The sequence below is a fragment of the Mustela putorius genome, unplaced genomic scaffold, assembly GCF_011764305.1.
Source record: "Mustela putorius furo isolate JIRA1106 unplaced genomic scaffold, ASM1176430v1.1 tig00537297_pilon_pilon_pilon, whole genome shotgun sequence".
In the NCBI taxonomy this organism is placed as follows: Eukaryota; Metazoa; Chordata; class Mammalia; order Carnivora; family Mustelidae; genus Mustela; species Mustela putorius.
In genome coordinates, this window is record NW_025422435.1 from 1,407,955 (window position 1) to 1,428,695 (window position 20,741).

General features: G+C 37.3%; 1 protein-coding gene across 3 annotated transcripts in view; it reads right to left on the bottom strand.

Moving 5' to 3' along the window:
- PHKA1 (phosphorylase kinase regulatory subunit alpha 1) overlaps positions 1-20,741 on the bottom strand; it is a 148,573-nt gene that overhangs the window by 90,699 nt on the left and 37,133 nt on the right. For all 3 annotated transcript variants that reach the window (XM_045074010.1, XM_013048220.2, XM_013048219.2), the window contains exons 7-13: positions 13,741-13,839; positions 12,604-12,750; positions 11,586-11,639; positions 9,942-10,064; positions 6,684-6,779; positions 5,672-5,779; positions 3,670-3,748 (exon numbers count right to left, since the gene is read on the bottom strand). In XM_045074010.1, coding sequence (XP_044929945.1) covers positions 3,670-3,748; positions 5,672-5,779; positions 6,684-6,779; positions 9,942-10,064; positions 11,586-11,639; positions 12,604-12,750; positions 13,741-13,839 — 706 coding nt within the window. The remainder of the gene's footprint in view (positions 1-3,669; positions 3,749-5,671; positions 5,780-6,683; positions 6,780-9,941; positions 10,065-11,585; positions 11,640-12,603; positions 12,751-13,740; positions 13,840-20,741) is intronic.

Below are 20,741 nucleotides of genomic sequence, written 5' to 3' on the forward strand. Positions count from 1 at the left end.
CTGGGGATAAAAATATATGTTTATAAATAATTAAAAATTAAAAAAAAGTATAAAAAGACCAAAAAAAAAGATAAGGATGTCCACCCTTACCAGTTTTATACAACATAGTACTGGATAGTCCTAGCTATAGTGGTCAGACAACAAAAAGAAATAAAAGGCATCCAAATTGGTAAGGAAAAAATAAAATTTTCAGTATGTGCAGATGACATGATACTCTATATAGAAACCCTAAAGACTCCACCAAAACACTACTAGAACTGATAAATGAATTCAGAAAAGTTGCAGGACACAAAATCAATGTACAGAAATCTTGCATCGCTCTATACTAACAACAAAGCTACAGAAAATGAAATTAAGAAAACAGTCCCTTTTACAATTTCACCAAGAATAACAAAATATCTATGACTAAACTTAACTAAAAAGGTAAAAGACTTATACTCTGAAAAGGTAAAAGACTTAAACTCTGAAAACCTAAAACACTGATGAAAGAAATTCAAGATGATGCCAAGAAACTGAAAGACATTCCATGCTAATGGCTTAGAAAAACACATATTGTTCAAACATCTATACTATCCAAAGCAATCTAGAGATTTAATGCTGTCCCTATCAAAATACCTACAGCATTTTTCACAGAACAAGAACAAACAATCCTAAAATTTGCATGGAACCACAAAAGACCCCAGATAAGCAAATCAAACTCAATAAAGAAAAACAAAATGGGAGGTATCACAATTCCAGACTCCAAGTTGTATTACAAAGCTCTTGTAATCAAAACCGTATGGTATTAGCATAAAAATAGACACATAGATCAGTAGAACAGCTCAGAAATAAACCCAACTATATGGTCAATTAATCTTCAACAAAGGAGGAAAGAATACCCAATGGGAAAAACAGTCTCTTTAATAAATGGCACTGGGAAAGCTGGATGGCTACATGTAAATGAATGGAACTGGATCAGTTTCTTACGCCATACAAAAAAATAAACTCAAAATGGATTAAAGGCCTAAATTCGAGACAGGAAACTATCAAAATCCTAGAGGAGCACACAGGCAGCAACCTCTTTGACCTAGGCCAGAGCAACTTCTCTCTAGATCTGTTTGCAAAAGCAAGGGAAACAAAAGCAAAAATAAACTATTATAGCTACCTCAAAATAAGAAGCTTCTGCACAGCAAAGCTAAAAGACAAGCTACTGAATGGGAGAGGATATTTGCAAATGATATTTCTGATAAAGGGTTAGTATAAAAATATATAAAGAACCGATATAAGTCAACACCCAAAAAAATACATAATCCAATTAAAAAATGGGCAGAAGACATAAACACATTTCTCCAAATAAGACATCCAGATGACCACCAGACACATGAAAAGATACTCAACATCATTCATCTTCAGGGAAATGCAAAGCAAACCTACAATGAGATAATCACCTCACACCTGTTAGAATGGCTAAAATAAAAAACATAAGAAACAACAAGTGTTGAGATATGGAGAAAAAAAGCTCTTACACTGTTGGTGGGAATGCAAACTGCTGTAGCTACTGTGGGAAACAGTATGGAGTTTCCTTAAAAAGTTAAAAATAGAACTATCCAAAGATCCCTTAATCACACTACTGGGTATTTAACCAAAGAATATAAAAATACTAATTCAAAGGGATATATGCATCCCTGTGTTATGGCAGTATTATCTACAATAGCAACATTATGGAAGCAGCCAAATGTCTACTGATAGATGAATAAAGAAGAGGTGGTATATATGTATGTATATCTATCTATCTATCTATCTATATCTATCTATCTATCTATCTATCTGTATGTATGTATGTATGTATATCTATCTATCTATCTATCTATAGATAGATAGATAAAATACCATATGATTTTACTAATACATGGAATTTAAGAAAAAGAAGCAAAGGAAAAAAAGAGATACAAATCAAGAAAGAGACTATCGAGAAAAACTGATGGTTACCAGAGGGGAGCTTGGTGGTGGTGGGGGAAATGGTTGAAATAGGTGATGGGATTAAAGAGTACACTTATTGTGATGAGCACTGAGTAAGGTATAGAATGGTTGATTCACTATATTGTACCTGATTCTAATATAACATTGTATGTTAACTATACTGGAATTAAAATAAAAAACTTAATAAAAAAAGAAAATACAGACTATAAGATTGATTGATATGTTTTTTCTGGTGGGTATAGTAGAATTATGGTGCATGGGTGATTAAGATATTTAAATTATCAACAAATAGGGAAGAGCAGACTCAGAGACAATAGATACAGTGCCATGGGCCAGAAAAAGAAAACTGAAATAATGTATAGCTATGACCATAAACTGGAATTTTCTGGAATGGGAGATATATGAGGTGGAATAGTTCTAAAGTTTGGTCCTCAAAATGAGTGGATAACATAGAGGTGGAGGGAAAGGCCACTAGATTTATGGGTATCCAAGAATTTAAGGCTAAAATGTTAGTACTTATTATGATGCTGAAATCTAGCACTATGGCAGGAATTGGGGAAGAAGAGGAAGGCTGTATGCTAAATGAATGAATTAGAGCAACCAGGAGATCAATACCGCCAGATGGCATAAGCCTCGAAGGAGAACAAAGTATCTTATGGGAAGGGATGAATAAAATACACAGGATTATTTCCCATATAGCACCAACCCAGAAGTCAAGTGACCAGAGACATTTTACAGGAGCTTAGTACTGGATTGGGTCGCTGGAGAGTCAAGAAGGAAAAAATGAAACAAGATGGGATTGGGAGGGAGACAAACCATAAGAGACTCTTAATCTCACAAAACAAACTGAGGGTTGCTGGGGGTGGGGGGTAGGGATAGGGTGGTGGGGTTATGGACATTGGGGAGGGTATGTGCTATGGTGAGTGTTGTGAAATGTATAAGCCTGATGAGTCACAGACCTGTATCCCTGGTGCAAACAATACATTATATGTTAATAAAAATAATTTAAAAAATCACTTGGAACTTTATATCCTAGGAGACTAAAATAATAATGACAAGAGATAAGGAAGGTAGAAAGATCTACTTATCATGAGAGAGGGAAAAGGATGGGATGGAGACAAAAGAGGTCAGTTTTACATTTGAAGTATCAGTGATAAAGATGTTTCATAGATATTGGGACTTGAATTTATAGACCTTAGCTCAGTGTTTTGCATAGAGTAGATAACCTCAAAATTTAAATTAATTGTTAGGAACAAAAAATAAAGGTTTTCAGTACTCTCCAAAGAAGGAATAGTTGAATCCATGGAAGCAAATGTATTTTGAAGGAGGCAGCACTAGCAAACTAACATAGAGTGTAAATACAGAGACAACAATGTAAGATTAAGTATACAACCATTAAAAGGGCATGAGAAGAAAGGAGTATTAACAGAAAAAGCACAGAAGGAATGTTCAGAAAGAAAGAATCTAAAGGCTACAATATCATGACAACTGAAAAGAGTTTCTAGAAGTAATAAGTGGTTAAGAGTGTCAACATCACTTACAAAGCATTTTGTTCATGATTAATAGCAATCTTGAAACCAAAAAGAACTGAGTTCACTGTATACTTTTTGAAGCCTAACAAAACCAATGATAAACAGCAAAGTCTTCATTTACTAGTCCAACACAGATCGTTAATATAAAGTTTCTGCTGCTGGGAATAAAAATCCATACCTTGAACCACAACATCTGGCTTTGGTACTGTAGAAAACCTTCGATTTAGGGGATCAATTTCTCCAGGAGCTAAAAATCCCTAAAGAAAAACCATAAAAAGACAGATTATTATTTCTCAAAGAAAAAGCTAATGTTTGAGGAGAAACAATGTCCAGTGCCAAAAACCTGCCCTTTAACATGTAAGAGGCAGGTATGGAAAGGAAACAAATAGCTTCACTATATAAAAAAGTCTAAACCCCGAATTCACATTCAAATTAATTTCTTCTGGAATTAATTTCTGGTGGTGGCCACAAGTTCTTTGTTGGAAATACAAGTGACAAGCAGAAAGGTTTTTTTTTTTTTTTTTAGTTATACCTCCACCTTCTCTGGATGTATATAATCAGACAATCAGATCACAATGCTTATCATCAATAATTTAAGTTTTGTTGTTTTCTCATTTGTTCATGTGACTGCTATACTTTCTGATCAGCAGATATCTTTTTTTTTTTGAAATATTTATTTATTTGTGTGTGAGAGAGAGAGAGTGCACAGGGGGAAGAGCAGAGGGAGAGGGAGAGAATCTCCAGCAGACTCCGGGCTGAGCACAGAGTCCAGTGTGGGGCTCGATCCCAGGACACTGATATAATCTGAGCCAAAACTGAAGAGTCAGATGCTCAACTGACTGTGCCACTCAGACACTCCAGCAGATACATTTTGACTTGAATTTCTGTCCTTGATGAAATGGGATGAATTCACCCATTTTACCCTTAAAAACACCATTCACCTCCTCCTTTTTCACACATTTAATTTAATGAGAAAGTCATCAGGTCAAGATTACTTTAAGCAGATCTTTCTGCTCATTATTGCTATATTATTCATAATATCAACTAAAGATAATCAAACCTTTTTTGCAGTATACCTGAAATTCACATTAATGTATGTCAATTATGCCTCAATAAAACTGAGAAAAAAATCCAAAACAGAGTGAACAAAAAACAGCTGCAGAAAATAAACAGTCATACATAAACAGGTCAAAGAATATGGCTCAGAAAGGATAGCTAAGTACCACCTCGGATCTTCTAGGAGCCTCACTTATAGGTTACCATAAGAACCTACAATGGGGAAATAGATTTGTCTATAAATCTGGAAAACTTTGAGAAAGAGGGCCCTTACTATAGCTGACAATATCAAAAATAAGCTGGACGTTAAGTACGAAATTCCCAAGTGCTTCACTAAGAGCTGTTTCAACCAAGGGGCACCTGGGTGGCTCAGTCATTGAGCATCTGACTCTTGATTTTGGCTTAGGTCATGATCTTGGGGTCCTGGAATCAAGCCCTGTGTGGCGCTCCACATTCAGCAGGAAATCTGCTTAAGGATTTCTCTACCTCTCCCTCTGCCCCGCCCCCTGCTTACACAAGAGTGCTCTCTCTCAAGTAAAGAAATAAATAAATCTTTTTAAAAAAAAGGCAAAAAGGTGTTGTTTCAACTGAATTTAACATAAAAAAACATTTAAAAAGCCCCACAGCAAAAAGTATACAAACAATAAATTTTTAAAAATTATGTTCCCAACCACTTTTCATGGTACCTAAAATTATCTAATCAGTTTATTCAATTAAATAATGAAAAATTATACTTCTTGAAAAAGTTAATACTTAAATCCATTATCAGTCATCATTACCATCTAAGCACAAGTGCATGCATCCATCACCAGGCAAAGCACCGTGTGTGGGGGGGCTGTTCTGAAAGGGCAAGATCTAGTCCCTGATAGGAGAGCAGCTCCAAGTCCGGTGCCAAAGTAAGATGCCCTGGGCAGTATGAGAGACATGGTTGCCAGGGGGAAAAGATTTTAGTTAAGGATTGGTCATGCTTCCACTCTAAGGACCTGACCTGGAGGAAAATATATAATTAAGGCAGAATATAAAGGACAAAAGAAAGATCCAGATTTAATGAGCTACTCACAAATCTGATTATTATAATGACTAAAGAAGAAAAAAAGTGCAGTTGCCTTGAAGTTTCCCCTTACCTCTGCCATCAAGCTTCCTAAGATGTACAGAGACTGACCCCACATATGTGGCAACTTGCCCATGGGGACCCGGTCCACAGTGTGAGGATTTTGATATTCTTCATCAACCTAAAGGAAAAGATAAAGAAGCCACACAAAAGGTGATGGAAGGTTAAAGATACAACAGAAAGGCTGAATCTGGATTGTGACTCATACCCTATAGAACAGTTACAAATACAATTCACTGAAAAGTTAAGCCCTATGACTCCAGTCTAGGGAAAGGCTCCTCTAAATGTGTATACATACAAATCACCTGAGGATTTTGTCCAAAGGCATATTCTGACTGAGTAGGTGTGGAGAAAAGCCCGAGAACTGCATTTCTAACAAGCTCTCAGATGATGCTGCTGATGCTGCTGGGAGCTTATTCCAACCGTCTCTACCTGAATGGAAGACAGAGACTCTCCCATGGCTAATGCTCCTTTGGAATGGAGAAGACGAACAATGGTGCTCCCAACTGGCATTGCAGGAAAATGAAGACATACAAGTATGTTGTAAACAATCCCAGATTACTGGCCTCAAAGCAGAGAATACCAAATCCTGAGAGTTCACACAGAACTTCACTCTAGTTCTGCCTACTGAACTCTGTATCATTCTCAGCCTTAAGGTTTTTTTTTTTAATCGATCTCTGAACAATTAATTTTTGAAAACTGAGGTGTGGTTGACATATAAAAAGGCCCTTACATTTAATGTATGCATCCTGATGAGTTTGAGGATAAGTAACACACCCATGAAACTACCATTGTCACGTTTGGTCTTGCCCTATTCTTACTATGCAATGGCGCCATACCTGAGACTGCTTTAAAAATTTATTTTCAAAGGTCTAAAATCATATTTTCATCATTTATACCAAAAGACTCACTTTGAGAATATTAAAGTCAGAAAATTAGAAATTATTTGACCCAAATGGAGCAGTCCCATTGAGGTATGGCCCTCTTTCTCCCAGCTCCATGTTACGAAGGCATGTCCAACTCACCCTGTCTGGAGGAACACTGTATAGCTCTGGCAGAAGTGGGACTCCATTTTTGCCCTTGATGAGGACTGCTTCAAGAGCCTCTCTGTATTCTTGAACCTGTAAATAAAAGAAAGGGAAAAAAAGTTTATAGTGTTTCCTTTGGGGAAATGTACACCTCAGGGAGGGTTAAAGCCGAAGAAGTTCCTATTGCAAAGGAGCATATTCACCTAGGGCAAGGGAGAAGAAAGGAGAGTAGCATTTAGTAAATGTGTATTACAGGCCAGATACTGTGCTAGAAATTTTGTGTGCTTTAACACATTTAATTTTTTCAATTTAAATTCAATTAGCCAACATATAACACATCATTCGTTTTTGACGTTTTGGTCAATGATTCATTAGTTGCATATAACACCTTTAATTTTAGTAACCATCCTAGGAGGTATATGCAATTAAAGCCTTTTTTACTGAAAAAAAAAATGAGGCTCAAAGAGGTTATGAACTTGTGGAAGATCACACAACAAGTATAAGGTTGAGTCTGGATTTGAGCCCAAGTCAGCCTGCCTCCACTGGCCTGTTTTTATCCACTACTCAAAATCGAGCTTCTTACCTTTACATGTACTGGCTTTTAAAACTACATTTAACTGCTAAAATAAGTTTCCATTGTAGTGAAGTTCATTGTTTTTTTTTTTTTTGCTTGTTTGTTTAACAATTTGTTGTAGATTAGAGTAGTAATACATAAAAAGCAAAAACAAACACACACACACAAAAGCACTATAATTTATGGTGGAAAAAACAGTTCTATCACAGTTTTTTTGAAAATACAAATTGATTCCAATGTGTTTGATGTAAGAGGGACAATTTGAGTAGAACCCGGATTCGACTTCTGCTTATGCACAATTTTGACATGAGAGTACACTCAGCTGAACTGAGCCCAAGTAAGAACACCCAAAACACACACATGCACACACCTCAGGAGGACAATGAACCACATTCATGCATATTCCATGTTAGAACTTTCTGTCCGATTTCAGGTAACACTCCTTCTACTGCTTCAAAATCACTCCAGAGCTGCTCCCTTCCCACAGCCAGCCTAGCTCCATGACTCTGTGTACCTTCCCTTCTCTTTCCTTTCTTCCCCTTTCTCCTCAATTTGTTCTGTATTCATCCTGCCTGTTCAATGTTCTTTTTCTCCTTCTCTTCACTCTTTTGCCATCTTTCTTGTTCCTTTCCTCTGGCATGCAGGGCGGTGGGCATGGGAAGCCGTCAGGTGAGCTGGCAGGAACATGGGTGTACATTTATCTGTGAGCAAACCTAAGGTATTTTTCAAGGTACAAGTGCCATATTTACTGTGGTATTTATGTATTTCTTAACAAATTCATGTGCATAAAGTTATAATGCTGTGCTTATCAGGTTCCTATAATTTTTTATGTACTTCTGGCAAACTTTTTAAATGTTGTGTCCCAACCTCATTTTCCCATGAGACCTATAGTTTTTATTTCTCAAATATGCAGAGATGGTGATTTTCAAGAAACATATATGTCATTATAGCTGAACTGTCTCTTGTGCGTATGGTATATCTTCAGCTGTGAAGTTAAAAAAAAAAAAAAAACAACTTTAGGGACATCTTCTTCAAAGAAGGGAAAAACTATTTCCATTGTATACAGAGAAACCAAAGAATTCAATGACTATATTTGGGCTACTCAAGTGTCAGGAAGGAAGTTAAACCTTGCCTTAGGCTCAAATCATGATCCCAGGGTCCTGGGATAGAGCCCTGCATTGGGCTCCGTGCTCACTGGGGAGTCTGTTTCTCCCCTCCCTCTGATCCTCCTTCCTACTTGTGCTCTCTCTCTTTTTTCAAATAAATAAATAAATACTTTTAAAAACAAGAGTCAGGGGGAAGCAGGAAAAAAATGAGTAAAAAAGAATCCAGGTTTCCCAACTCTTCCCCCGCCCCGAGTCCAAAAAGCCTGAATGTGCTTTGTACTTAGTAGGCACGTTTGATAAATGCATCTTTCTTTGAGGAAGAAAAGTTTCTTATAAAAAATTCTGTGGAATTTGGGAAGGACTGAGAAAAATGGTAGAATCAAAATACGGTGGGTTATTTCTATTACCGCTCATTTGCTTTCTTTAAAAGGGCTTTTAATTTATGGAAATTTAGAGTAAAACAGCACTTTGCGGCCCATGAAACTTTGGTGTAGCCCTATTATTTAAGTGATATTGGCAGTTACAGATAAATATTGGCCAAAGCATTAAAATTACACAAAATTGTGTTTTATGTAGCCAAGTATAAATGACTTCCAAATGTGTTGGATTTATGTTCAAGTTTAGACCATAGCCAATTTGTAGAATGCCTGACTCTAAACTTCCTTGATCAAATCTCCCAGTCTCACTATTTTCCAAAGATGTTTTTTTTTAATAATTTTTAAATTTTTTTTATAAACATGTAATGTATCATTAGCCCCAGGGGTACAGGTCTATGAATTGCCAGGTTTACACACTTCACAGCACTCACCATAGCACATACCCTCCCCAATGTCCATAACCCCACCACCCTCTCCCTACCTCCCTTCCCCCAGCAACCCTCAGTTTGTTTTGTGAGATTAAGAGTCTCTTATGGTTTGTCTCCCTCCCAATCCCATCTTGTTTCATTTATTCTTTGCCTACCCCCCAAACCCCCCATGTTGCATCTCCACTTTCTCATATCAGGGAGATCATATGATAGTTGTCTTTCTCCAACTGACTTATTTTGCTAAGCATAGTACCCTCTAGTTCCATCCACATTGTTGCAAATGCCAAGATTTCATTTCCTTTGATGGATGCATAGTATTCCATTGTATATATATACCAAAAAAGCGATGATGGTCATGTTTGTGGGGGCAAGGACCAGACAAATGGGTCGTTGTTTTTTTTTGTGTGTGGGGGCTAAAGTCAGAACACCATTTCCAAGATTTTATATATACATACACACACACACACACACACACACACACAGCCAGGAAGAAAAGTCAAGTACCTCTAACAACTGAAGCAAGTGGACAGAGCTTGCCATTTTGCTCTCTATGTTTGTTAAAAGCCAAGTCTGAATAATGGCAACATAAAGGCCTTCCAACTCTTAACCTAGTGCCCTCAAGTATCAGTCTCTAGAAGACTCTAGAAGACTCTGTCTCTTCCCTATTAGGGAAGACTTCCATTTGGTCACAGGGTCAGCACAGCCATTAACCGAAAGAGGAAGACATACTAAAAACATTCTGCTGAAAGTCTCTTTCCCCAGCATATTACCTGTGCTGCATTGCCACTGAAGACCCCATCGAGGATAAAGTACGTCCAGAACAGTGGCCATTCACACTCAATGTTTTCAAATGACTTCAGCTCAGATGGTTCATAGTATAGGCGACTGGGATCCTGGTAAAAACACAATAAAGTTCATCTTATCACTGCAAAGTCAGCCATCTGTCTTTAATTCAAAGGTATCACAATACAGCTTTTTGCTTCTGATTATTTCAGAGAAGGCAGGGCATGTACAGATTCTCCCTCCCTTTGAGAGTACTTTGTGATGTGACTTGTAACTAGTAGAACTGGGATAACAATGATACCATGGGTAGGTATATGTAGAAGTGAGATTCATTGTGATTTTATATTTGTTAAGTTTGAGGTAGCAGCAGAACATACAAATAGAAATGTATACAAGGGTTCAGGAACCATGCTCGTCGAGGTAACACTTGAAGCACAAATTACAGATGTAATACATACATATAGTGAACAGATTACCCAAGAGCAGAATCTTGGTAAACCCTCATAGTATGGTGAGGAAAAAACAAAAAGTGAAGAATTAGGATAGTGTAGTGTTGTATAAACTAAATGGGAAGAGAATGTCAAGAAAATGGAGGACAGGTAGGTAACAGTACTGTACTACAGAGAAGTCAAGTATAATAAGGATGGGGTAAAGACTAATGGATTGATCACTTAGGAGATTTTGATGATATTTTGAAGCATAATTTTAATTGGTTGGTAGAGATAGAAATCAATAGGGCTAAAGAATAAAGTGGAAGAAGGGAAGTAGACCAGAAGAGTTTGAGCTCAATGATTAAAAAAAGCCTTAAACAATGTTTACATTGCCAGTGAAGTGCTTCTTCTTGACCATTCATTCTCTTTAATAATAATTTTCTCCACTGACAGTTCTGCAGAGAACTTCTGATTAGTGGAACAGAAGATATTAACTTTTCAAGATCAGGTACTGTTTAGAACTAACCAACTGCAAAAGGTGGAAAAGGGCCAGAAAGATCTATCGAAGGAAAGCCTTTCCCCTTAGTAATCATGAAATATTTGGAAGGGAGATACTTTGAGACTATTCAAATATTCTGTTTCTGCTTAAACTTTCATCCACTAATTTAAGCATCTATCAGTAGCTCTTTCCTGAAACCAACCAGCTGCAAGAAGTGAAAGAACTGGGGGCACCTGGGTGGCTCAGGGGGTTAAGCCTCTGCCTTCTGCTCAGGGTCATGATCTCAGGGTCCTGGGATCGAGGCCCGCATCAGGCTTTCTGCTCAGCAGGGATCCTGCTTCCCCCTCTCTCTGCCTGCCTCTCTGCCTACTTGTGATCTCTGTCAAATAGATAAAATCTTTTAAAAAAAAGAAGTGGAAGGACTGTACCTTCCTCTATAATTTATTTAGTCCACAAAGACTCACAAATTGAACCTGGCAACTAAGCCCAACGAAGGTAGCAAACATGAGTTATTTTGATCTTATTGTGTGATTATTTTGAGTATCACCAGTGAGCTTAGTATTTTGTCTTTTGAGTACTTTTTAAAAAAAAAATATGTTCAGGTAGCCAACGTATAATACTATTAAGTATTTTCTCTGAATGGACTGCAGAGAGTAGTGACTCATTCTATCGTGGACTCATTTTGGGTAAAAGAAATCTACCTCTTTAGGAGTTTTATATCCATCTCGTAGAAAGCGACAGCAACCATAACGGCCCTAGGAATGCAGAGAAAAGAAGTCAGAAGCATGTACGTTGGTGCAGTCATATAATGCATCAGAAATACATCCTTTGCAACAGCTACATGTGCCGACCTATCACCAACACAGATATAGTATTTAAAAAAACAATAAAATGTAATAAAAAAAAAAACCTCTGATATCAGACCAGCAGCAGAAACTGATTTCAGCAATCAATGTGAGTTTAAGGAGGGCTAAGTTACAGGCTCTTCCCTAAAGCAGAGTTTCTAATATTATCTTCTCCATCACTTTCCACCACAGTGTAAGTCTATAACAGCCCAATTACTAATCTGTGTTGTCCTACTCACAGAGCTCATAAGAGAGCAACAGGCTTTTAAAAAAAAGACAACATATATTTTTTTAAAAATGTTGAGATAATCTGAAACTTACAGAAGAGTTGCAGAAACAGTACAGAGAATCCCTGTTACCCTTTATCCACTGTCCTTCTATATTATCAAAGCTAAAATATTAACCTTTGTACAATACTATTGACCAAACTAGAGAACTTATTTGGATTTCACCAGTTTTTCCACTAATGGCTTTTTTTTTCCTGTTCCAAAATCCATTTCAGGATCCTACTGCATTCAGTTATCATATCTCCTTAGTCTCTTCCAACCTGTGACAGTTCTTCAGTCTTTCCTTGTTTTTATCACCTTGATGCTTTTGAAGAGCTCATCAGTTATCTGTAGAATGTCCCTCAATTTGGTTTTGTCTAGTGTCTTCTCATGATTAGACTGAGATAAGGCATTATTTGCATGGACACCACACTGGTGCTGTGCACTTTTCAGGGCACTGTATCAGGGGTACATGACATCAGTATGTTTTATTACTGGTGGTGTTAACTCTGATCATTTGGTTAAATCACTGACTCAAGGCCCCCAACAGTATTAATTTGTCCTTTAAGTCAAAGCCTTAAAGAAAAGAAGGGCACATATGGACATACCTGAAGCTTGGTGATGATTTCTTGCTTTGTGAGCTCTACCAACTGGCTATCCTCTACTGCAAAGGCTGGGAAGGAAATAACCGAAAGCAGACTAGCATCTACCTCTTTGGATGTTGAAGCACGGGGGAGTATTGAATTAAGGATAGACTGAAAAGGAAGAAAGGAAGTCAAAAGTGGCACATTAGCAAATAACTTGGGATTATAAAACTGACAGCTTTAGTCAAAAGATCAATGTGGAAGAGGATCATTTGGGAGAAAATCTACCATAATAATGATTAAATTATATTCAATGGTGAATTCAATAATAATTCAATAATACCTTCTAAGTGAGAGTTTAGAAAACTAGCTATTTCTGTACATCATCCTTTGTCTTAATACTGCTCTCAATGGTTCCCAATCCTGATTTTGAAACAGCTGCTAATGGATAAAGAACACTCTATACATCATCTGTCCACAATCCCCTTGCTCCATTAGCAACCACTGAAGTGTAAAGATAAGAGAAAATGTAGCTGCTGAGAAAGCAGGATGTGGAAGGCTCAGCTTCTACACTGCTGACATTTATCTCTTCCAGGGAAAATTTCACATTTTTAAAGTGAGAAGATGAGTTTATTTTCGTTATTATTATCTAATCAGGGGTTGAAGATGGAGAAAGACATTTCACCAATGAGAAGAACCTAACTCTTTCAATACAAAGAGTACCCCTAAACAAAACTAAAGATACATATTTACCACTTAAACAGTCTAATCTCCAAACATCTAAACCTAGAGTCAACTGGGGACAAGAGAATGTTTCAAAGCCACTATCAAGAACTCTCAAAATAAGTCACCTCTTGTTCTCTTGGTGTATTTAGAAAAGAAGGAGACCCCATAGGCGCTTGATAGGACAACAGTGGAGAATTCCACATACTATGATGGGATCCTTTTATAACCATGGATGAGAGAACAGTACTATGATCTATGTTATAGTTCATGCTATATCAGGCTTATTCTTAGCACAGAAAGATTGGGGAAAACATTTTTGGCACATGGTAATAAATCAGATTATGTACTCTGAAGTCTCTTTATTCTCAAGGCTATGCTCATTCTGAGTCTGGGTAAGAATAACATTTTCTATAAAGTTGTTCATTATTCTCTTACTTGGCAGTGCTGCACTTCATCAGCCAGGACATGGATAACTGATTGGGGTCCACCTTTCACACCAAACAGGTCCAGTTCATCCAGGGCTTCCAGGGCTGCCTATGAAAAGCAAAGAAAGTACTTTTCCCACAAAAATTACGGATTTCTTCTCCCTGTACCCCAGTATCATATCAGTGCATACGAAGTCATTTTGAATAGGAGAACAGAAAAAACAACGTAGCATTCTTTATTTCCAGTGGCCTCTGAGTTTTTCTTTGCCTACCATATTATCCCAGAGACAGTTAAGATTGAGGTTGCAAACATACCTTCATGATAAAAATCCTTAACAAATTCAGTATAGAAGGAACATACCTGAACATAATAAAGGCCATTTATAACAAACCCTCAGCTAGCACTTGCTGTGATGAGCACTGGGTGTTGTAGGTGTTGAATCACTATATTGCACACCTGAAACTAACTGGAATTCAAATGAACACAAAAAAATAGTGAAAAATTGAAAGCTTTCCTCTAAGATCAGGAGCAAGACAAGGATGCCCCCCCATACCCTTATTCAACATGATATTTGAAGTCCTAGCTAGAGCAATTGGGCAAGACAAAGAAACAAAAGGCATCTAAATCAGAAGGGAAGAAGTAAAACTGTCATTATCCAACTCCAAAAAGTATTGGAACCAATCAATGAATTCAATGAAGTTGCAGGATGTAAAATCAACATATAGAAATCAGTGGCATTTCTGTACATTAACAACAAAAAAAATCTGGAGAAAGAAATAAAGAAAACTATCCTACTCACAATAGCATCAATAATTATATGATGTGACAGAGGTGTTACCTAACACTTTGGTGGTAATCATTTTGCAATAAAAATGTACTGAATCAACATGTTGTACACTCCAAACTTAAACAATGTTATATGTCAATTACATCTCAATAAATACATATTTTATTTTATTTTTAAAATCTTATTGTTTTATTATTTTTTCTCCAGTGGCTGAATTCTTTAAAAATGCATTAAAAAAAAGATACAACATAGATAGATAAAGTTATAGCATTATCAAGCCAAGCACCATACTTTAAAAATAATTTGAATAAGGCACAGATGAATTCACAGTAAACCACTCTTTTGGTAGGGCAGCTGCAATTATGACACCAGCACATAAAAAATGCTAGAAGTTGTGTGGATATAAGATATTAAAATGCAACAGCCATTAGTTATCGGCACATCACTGAGTTTGCAGAGAGAAGTGAATACCCTAAAAAGATACCATGATTGGGGGAGAGGAGTCAAGATGGTGGTGAAGTAGCAGGCTGAGATGACATCATGTAGCAGGGGATCAGCTAGATAGCTTATCAAGCCATTGTGAACACCTACAAATCCAACAGGACATAGAAGAGAAGAAGGGCAGCAATTCTAGAAACAGAAAACTGTCCATTTTGTGAAAGGTAGGACCCACGGAGAAATGAATCCAAGTCGACAGGAAGATGGACTGAGCGGGGAGGGGCCGGATCCTGGCAAGCGGCAAAACAACGGAGCACAAAATCAGGATTTTTAAAAGTCTGCTCCACTGAGGGCCATTGCTCCAGATGCTAATCCAGGGTAAAGCCCAGGTAGGGAGAGCATGGCCTCAGGTCCTGCGGGGTCACAGAGGGATCAGGGCTGAGTGTCGTAGAGCTCACAGGTATTAGAGTGGGGAAGTGGGCTATAGAGACGGAGACGAGGAGTGAGCTCTCAACTGGGGGTTACCTTATCGTGATCCGTGGCATAGACCACTGCTCTGTGAGCAGGGACCCCACAAGATCCGGGGAGATCCCCCTGGAAGAGCTCAGGGATCTGTGGGGTTCAGAGACTCCGGGCAGGGCTGTGTGCCAGAGACAGAGAAGCTTGTTCACAGGCTGGGGTGAGCTTGGAGCACAGCCAGAGGCCAGGGAGACGGGAGTGACTGAGTGCTTTTCTCTGAGGGCACACTGAGGAGTGGGGCCCTGAGCTCTTGGCTCCTCTGGGCCGGAGATTGGGAGGCCGACATTTTCAATCCTGTCCTCTGGAACTCTATGGAAAGTGTTCAGGGAACAAAAGCTCCTGAAAGCGAACCTGAGTGGATTATTTAGCCTGGCTCCTGGTAAGGGTGGTACAATTCCACCTCGGGCAAAGACACTTGAGAAGCACTTACAACAGGTCCCTCCCCCAGAAGATCAACAAGAAATCCAGCCAAGACCAAGTTCACTTACCAAGGAGAAGAGCAGAATTCCAGAGGAGGAGAAAGCAAAGCATGGAATTCATGGATTTTTCCCCATGATTCTTCAGTCATATAAAGTTAACTTTTTTAAATTTTACTTTTTTTCTTCTGCTAAATTTTTTTTAACTTTTATCCTTTCCTCTTTTAATGTTTTTTACCTAGTTTATCCTAACAATACCTTTCATAAAAAAAATCTTTTTTGAATTTTCATTATTATAGTCATATTTTATCCTTAATTGTATCTAACTTTATTTTTTGTATATACATAGGGTTTTTTCTTCTAAAAAAATTTGGGGTACAACTTCTACTAGATCAAAATATACCCTAAATCTAGCACAGGGCTTTATTCTAGTCTCCAGCCTGAGAAAATTCTCTCCACTTTTTCTTTATTCTCCCAACCAACTTATCTTATCAACTCCTTTTTTAGAAATTAAAAAAAATTCATCTTTATACTCATATTCCATCCCTTCATTGTGTTTACTCTTATATATGGTTTTCATTCTTTAAAATTTTGGGTTTCTTCTAAGTTTCTTCTAAGAGACCAAAATACTCCCCAAAGTAAGTGGGTGACCCTGTTCTAATCATCAGTCTAATATATATATGTGTATATATTATAAATATATATTTATATTTTATGTGTATATATATATTTTATTTTATATTTTTATGTATATATATATATACACACATATATATTTACATTTTTTTCTTTAAAAATTTTTTTTTCTGAACTTCATTTTACCCTCTTTCTTCCCCCCACGATTTGGGGTATCTTCTGATTTGGTTAAAGCACATTTTCCTGGGGTCTTTGTCACCCTTTTAGTATTTTATTTGCTCCTTCATATATTCTTATCTTGACAAAATGACAAGGCGGAAAAACTCACCACAAAAAAAAAGAGCAAGAGGCAGTACTGAAGGCTAGGGACCTAATCAATATGGACATCGGTAATATGTCAGATGTAGAGTTCAGAATGATGATTCTCAAGGTGCTAGCTGGACTTGAAAAAGGCATGGGAGGTATTAGAGAAACCCTGTCTGGAGAAATAAAAGCCCCTTCTGGAGAAATAAAAGAACTAAAATCTAACCAAGTTGAAATATAAAAAGCTATTAATGAGGTGCATTAAAAAATGGAGGCTCATACTGCTAGGATAAATGAGGCAGAAGAGAGAATTAGTGATATAGAAGACCAAATGACAGAAAATAAAGAAGCTAAGCAAAAGAGAGACAAACAACTACTGGACCACGAGGGGAGAATTCGAGAGATAAGTGATACCATAAGACAAAACAACATTAGAATAATTGGGATTCCAGAAGAAGAAGAAAGAGAGAGGGGAGCAGAAGGTATACTGGAGAGAATTATTATAAAGAATTTCCCTAATATGGTAAAGGGAACAAGCATCAAAATCCAGGAAGTACAGAGAAGCCCCCTCAAAATCAATAAGAATAAGTCCACACCCAACCATCTAATAGTAAAATTTACAAGTCTTAGGGACAAAGAGAAAATCCTGAAAGCAACCCGGGACAAGAAGTCTGTAATATACAATGGTAAAAATATTAGATTGGCAGCAGACTTATCCACAGAGACCTGGCAGGCCAGAAAGAACTGGCATGATATATTTAGAGCACTAAATGAGAAAAACATGCAGCCCAGAATACTATATCCAGCTATGCTATCATTGAAAATAGAAGGCAAGATAAAAAGCTTCCAGGGCAAACAAAAACTGAAAGAATTTGTGAACACCAAACCAACTCTACAGGAAACATTGAAAGGGGTCCTCTAAGCAAATAAAGAGCCTAAAAGTAGTAGACCAGAAAGGAGCAGTGACAATATACAGTAATAGTCACCTTACAGGCAATACAATGGCACTAAATTCATATCTCTCAATAGTTACCCTGAATGTTAATGGGCTAAATGCCCCAATCAAAAGACACAGATCATCAGAATGGGGAAAAAAAAAGCAAAACCCATCAATATGCTGTCTACAAGAAACTCATTTTAGACCCAAAGACATGTCCAGATTTAAAGTGAGCGGGTGGAAAACAATTTACCATGCTAATGGACATCAAAAGAAAGTTGGGGTGGCAATCCTTATATAAGATCAATTATATTTTAAGCCAAAGACTATAATAAGAGATGAGGAAGGATGCTATATCATACTCAAAGGGACTGTCCAACAAGAAGATCTAACAATTTTAAATATCTATGCCCCTAACATGGGAGCAGCCAACTATATAAACCAATTAATAACAAAATCAAAGAAACACATCGACAATAATACAATAATAGTAGGGGACTTTAACACTCCCCTCACTGAAATGGACAGATCTTCCAAGCAAAAGATCAACAAGGAAGTAAAGTCCTTAAATGACACACTGGACCAGATGGACATCACAGATATATTCAGAACATTTCATCCCAAAGCAAAAGAATACACCTTCTTCTCTAGTGCACATAGAACACTCTCCAGAATAGATCACATCCTGGGCCATAAATCAGGTTTCAACCAGTATCAAAAGATTGGGATCATTCCCTGCATATTTTCAGACCACAATGCTCTGAAGCTAGAACTTAATCACAAGAGAAAATTTAGAAAGAACCCAAATACATGGAGACTAAAGAGCATCCTTCTAAAGAATGAATGGGCCAACCAGGAAATTAAAGAAGAATTGAAAAAATTTGTGGAAACAAACGATAATGAAAACACAGTTGTTAAAAATATGTGGGACACAGCAAAGGCGGTCCTCAGAGGAAAGTATATAGCAACACAAGCCTTTCTCAAGAAACAAGAAAAGTCTCAAATATACAACCTAACCCTACACCTAAAGGACCTGGTGAAAGAACAGCAAAGAAAACCCAAGCCCAGTAGAAGAAGAGAAATAATAAAGATCAGAGCAGAAATCAGTGAAATAGAAACAAACAAACAAACAAACAAAAAACCCAATAGAACAAATCAACAAAACTAGGAGCTGGTTCTTTGAAAGAATTAATAAGATTGATAACCCCATGGCCAGACTTATCAAAAAGAAAAGAGAAAAGACCCAAATAAATAAAATCATGAATGAAAGAGGAGAGATCACAACCAACACCAATGAAATACACACAATTATAAGAACATATTATGAGCAACTATACGCCAGCAAATTTGACAATCTGGAAGAAATGGATGCATTCCTAGAGACATACAGACTACCACAATTGAACCAGGAAAAAATAGAAAATATGAACAGACCCATCACTGGTAAGGAGATTGAAACTGTCATCAAAAATCTCCAAACAAACAAGAGCCCAGGGCCAGATGGCTTCCCAGCGGAATTCTACCAAAATTTAAAGAAGAATCAATTCCTATTCTCCTGAAACTGTTCCAAAAAATAGAAATAGAAGGAAAACTTCCAAAGTCATTTTATGAGGTCAGCATCACCTTGATCCCAAAACCAGACAAGGATCCCATCAAAAAAGAGAATTACAGACCAATATCCTAGATGAACACAAATGTGAAAATTCTCACCAAAATACTAGCCAATAGGATCCAACAGTACATTAAAAGGATTATTCACCATGGCCAAGTGGGATTTATTCTAGGGCTGAAAGGTTGGTCCAACATCTGCAAATCAATCAAAGTGATACAATACTTTAATAAAAGAAAGAACAAGAACCATAAGATACTCTCAATAGATGCTGAAAAATCATTTGACAAAGTACAACATCCCTTCCTGATCAAAACTCTTCAAAGTGTAGGGATAGAGTGCACATACCTCAATATCATCAAAGCCATCTATGAAAAACCCACCGCAAATATCATTCTCAATGGAGAAAAACTGAAAGCTCTTCCACTAAGGTCGGGAACAGGGCACGGATGTCCATTATCACCACTGCCATTCAACATAGTACTAGAAGCCCTAGCCTCAGCAATCACGCAACAGAAAGAAATTAAAGGCATCCAAATTGGCAAAGAAGAAGTCAAACTATCACTCTTTGCAGATGATATGATACTATATGTGGAAAACCCAAAAGACTCCACTCCAAATCTGTTAGAACTTGTACAGGAATTCAGTAAAGTGTCAGGATATAAAATCAATGCACAGAAATCACTTGCATTTCTTTACACCAACAACAAGATAGAAAAAAGAGAAATTAAGGAGTCAATCCCATTTACAATTGCACCCAAAACCGTAAGATACCTAGGAATAAACCTAACCAAAGAGGCACAGAATCTATACTCAGAAAACTACAAAGTACTCAAGAAAGAAATTGAGGAAGACACAAAGAAATGGAAAAATGTTCCATGCTCATGGATTGGAAGAACAAATATTGTGAAAATATCTATGCTACGTAAAGCAATCTACACATTTAATGCAATCCCTATCAAAATCCCATCCATCCTTTTCAAAGAAATGGAACAAATCATCCTAAAATTTATACGGACCAGAAAAGACCTTAAATAGACAGAGGAATATTGAAAAAGAAAGCAAAAGTTGGTGGCATCACAACTCCAGACTTCAAGCTCTATTACAAAGCTGTCATCATCAAGACAGCATGGTACTGGCACAAAAACAGACACATAGATCAATGGAACAGAATAGAGAGCCCAGAAATAGACCCTCAACTCTATGGTCAACTAATCTTCAACAAAGCAGGAAGGAATGTCCAATGGAAAAAAAGACAACCTCTTCAACAAATGGCTTTGGGAAAATTGGACAGCCACATGCAGAAAAATGAAACTGGACCATTTCCTTACACCACACATGAAAATAGACTCAAAATGGATGAAG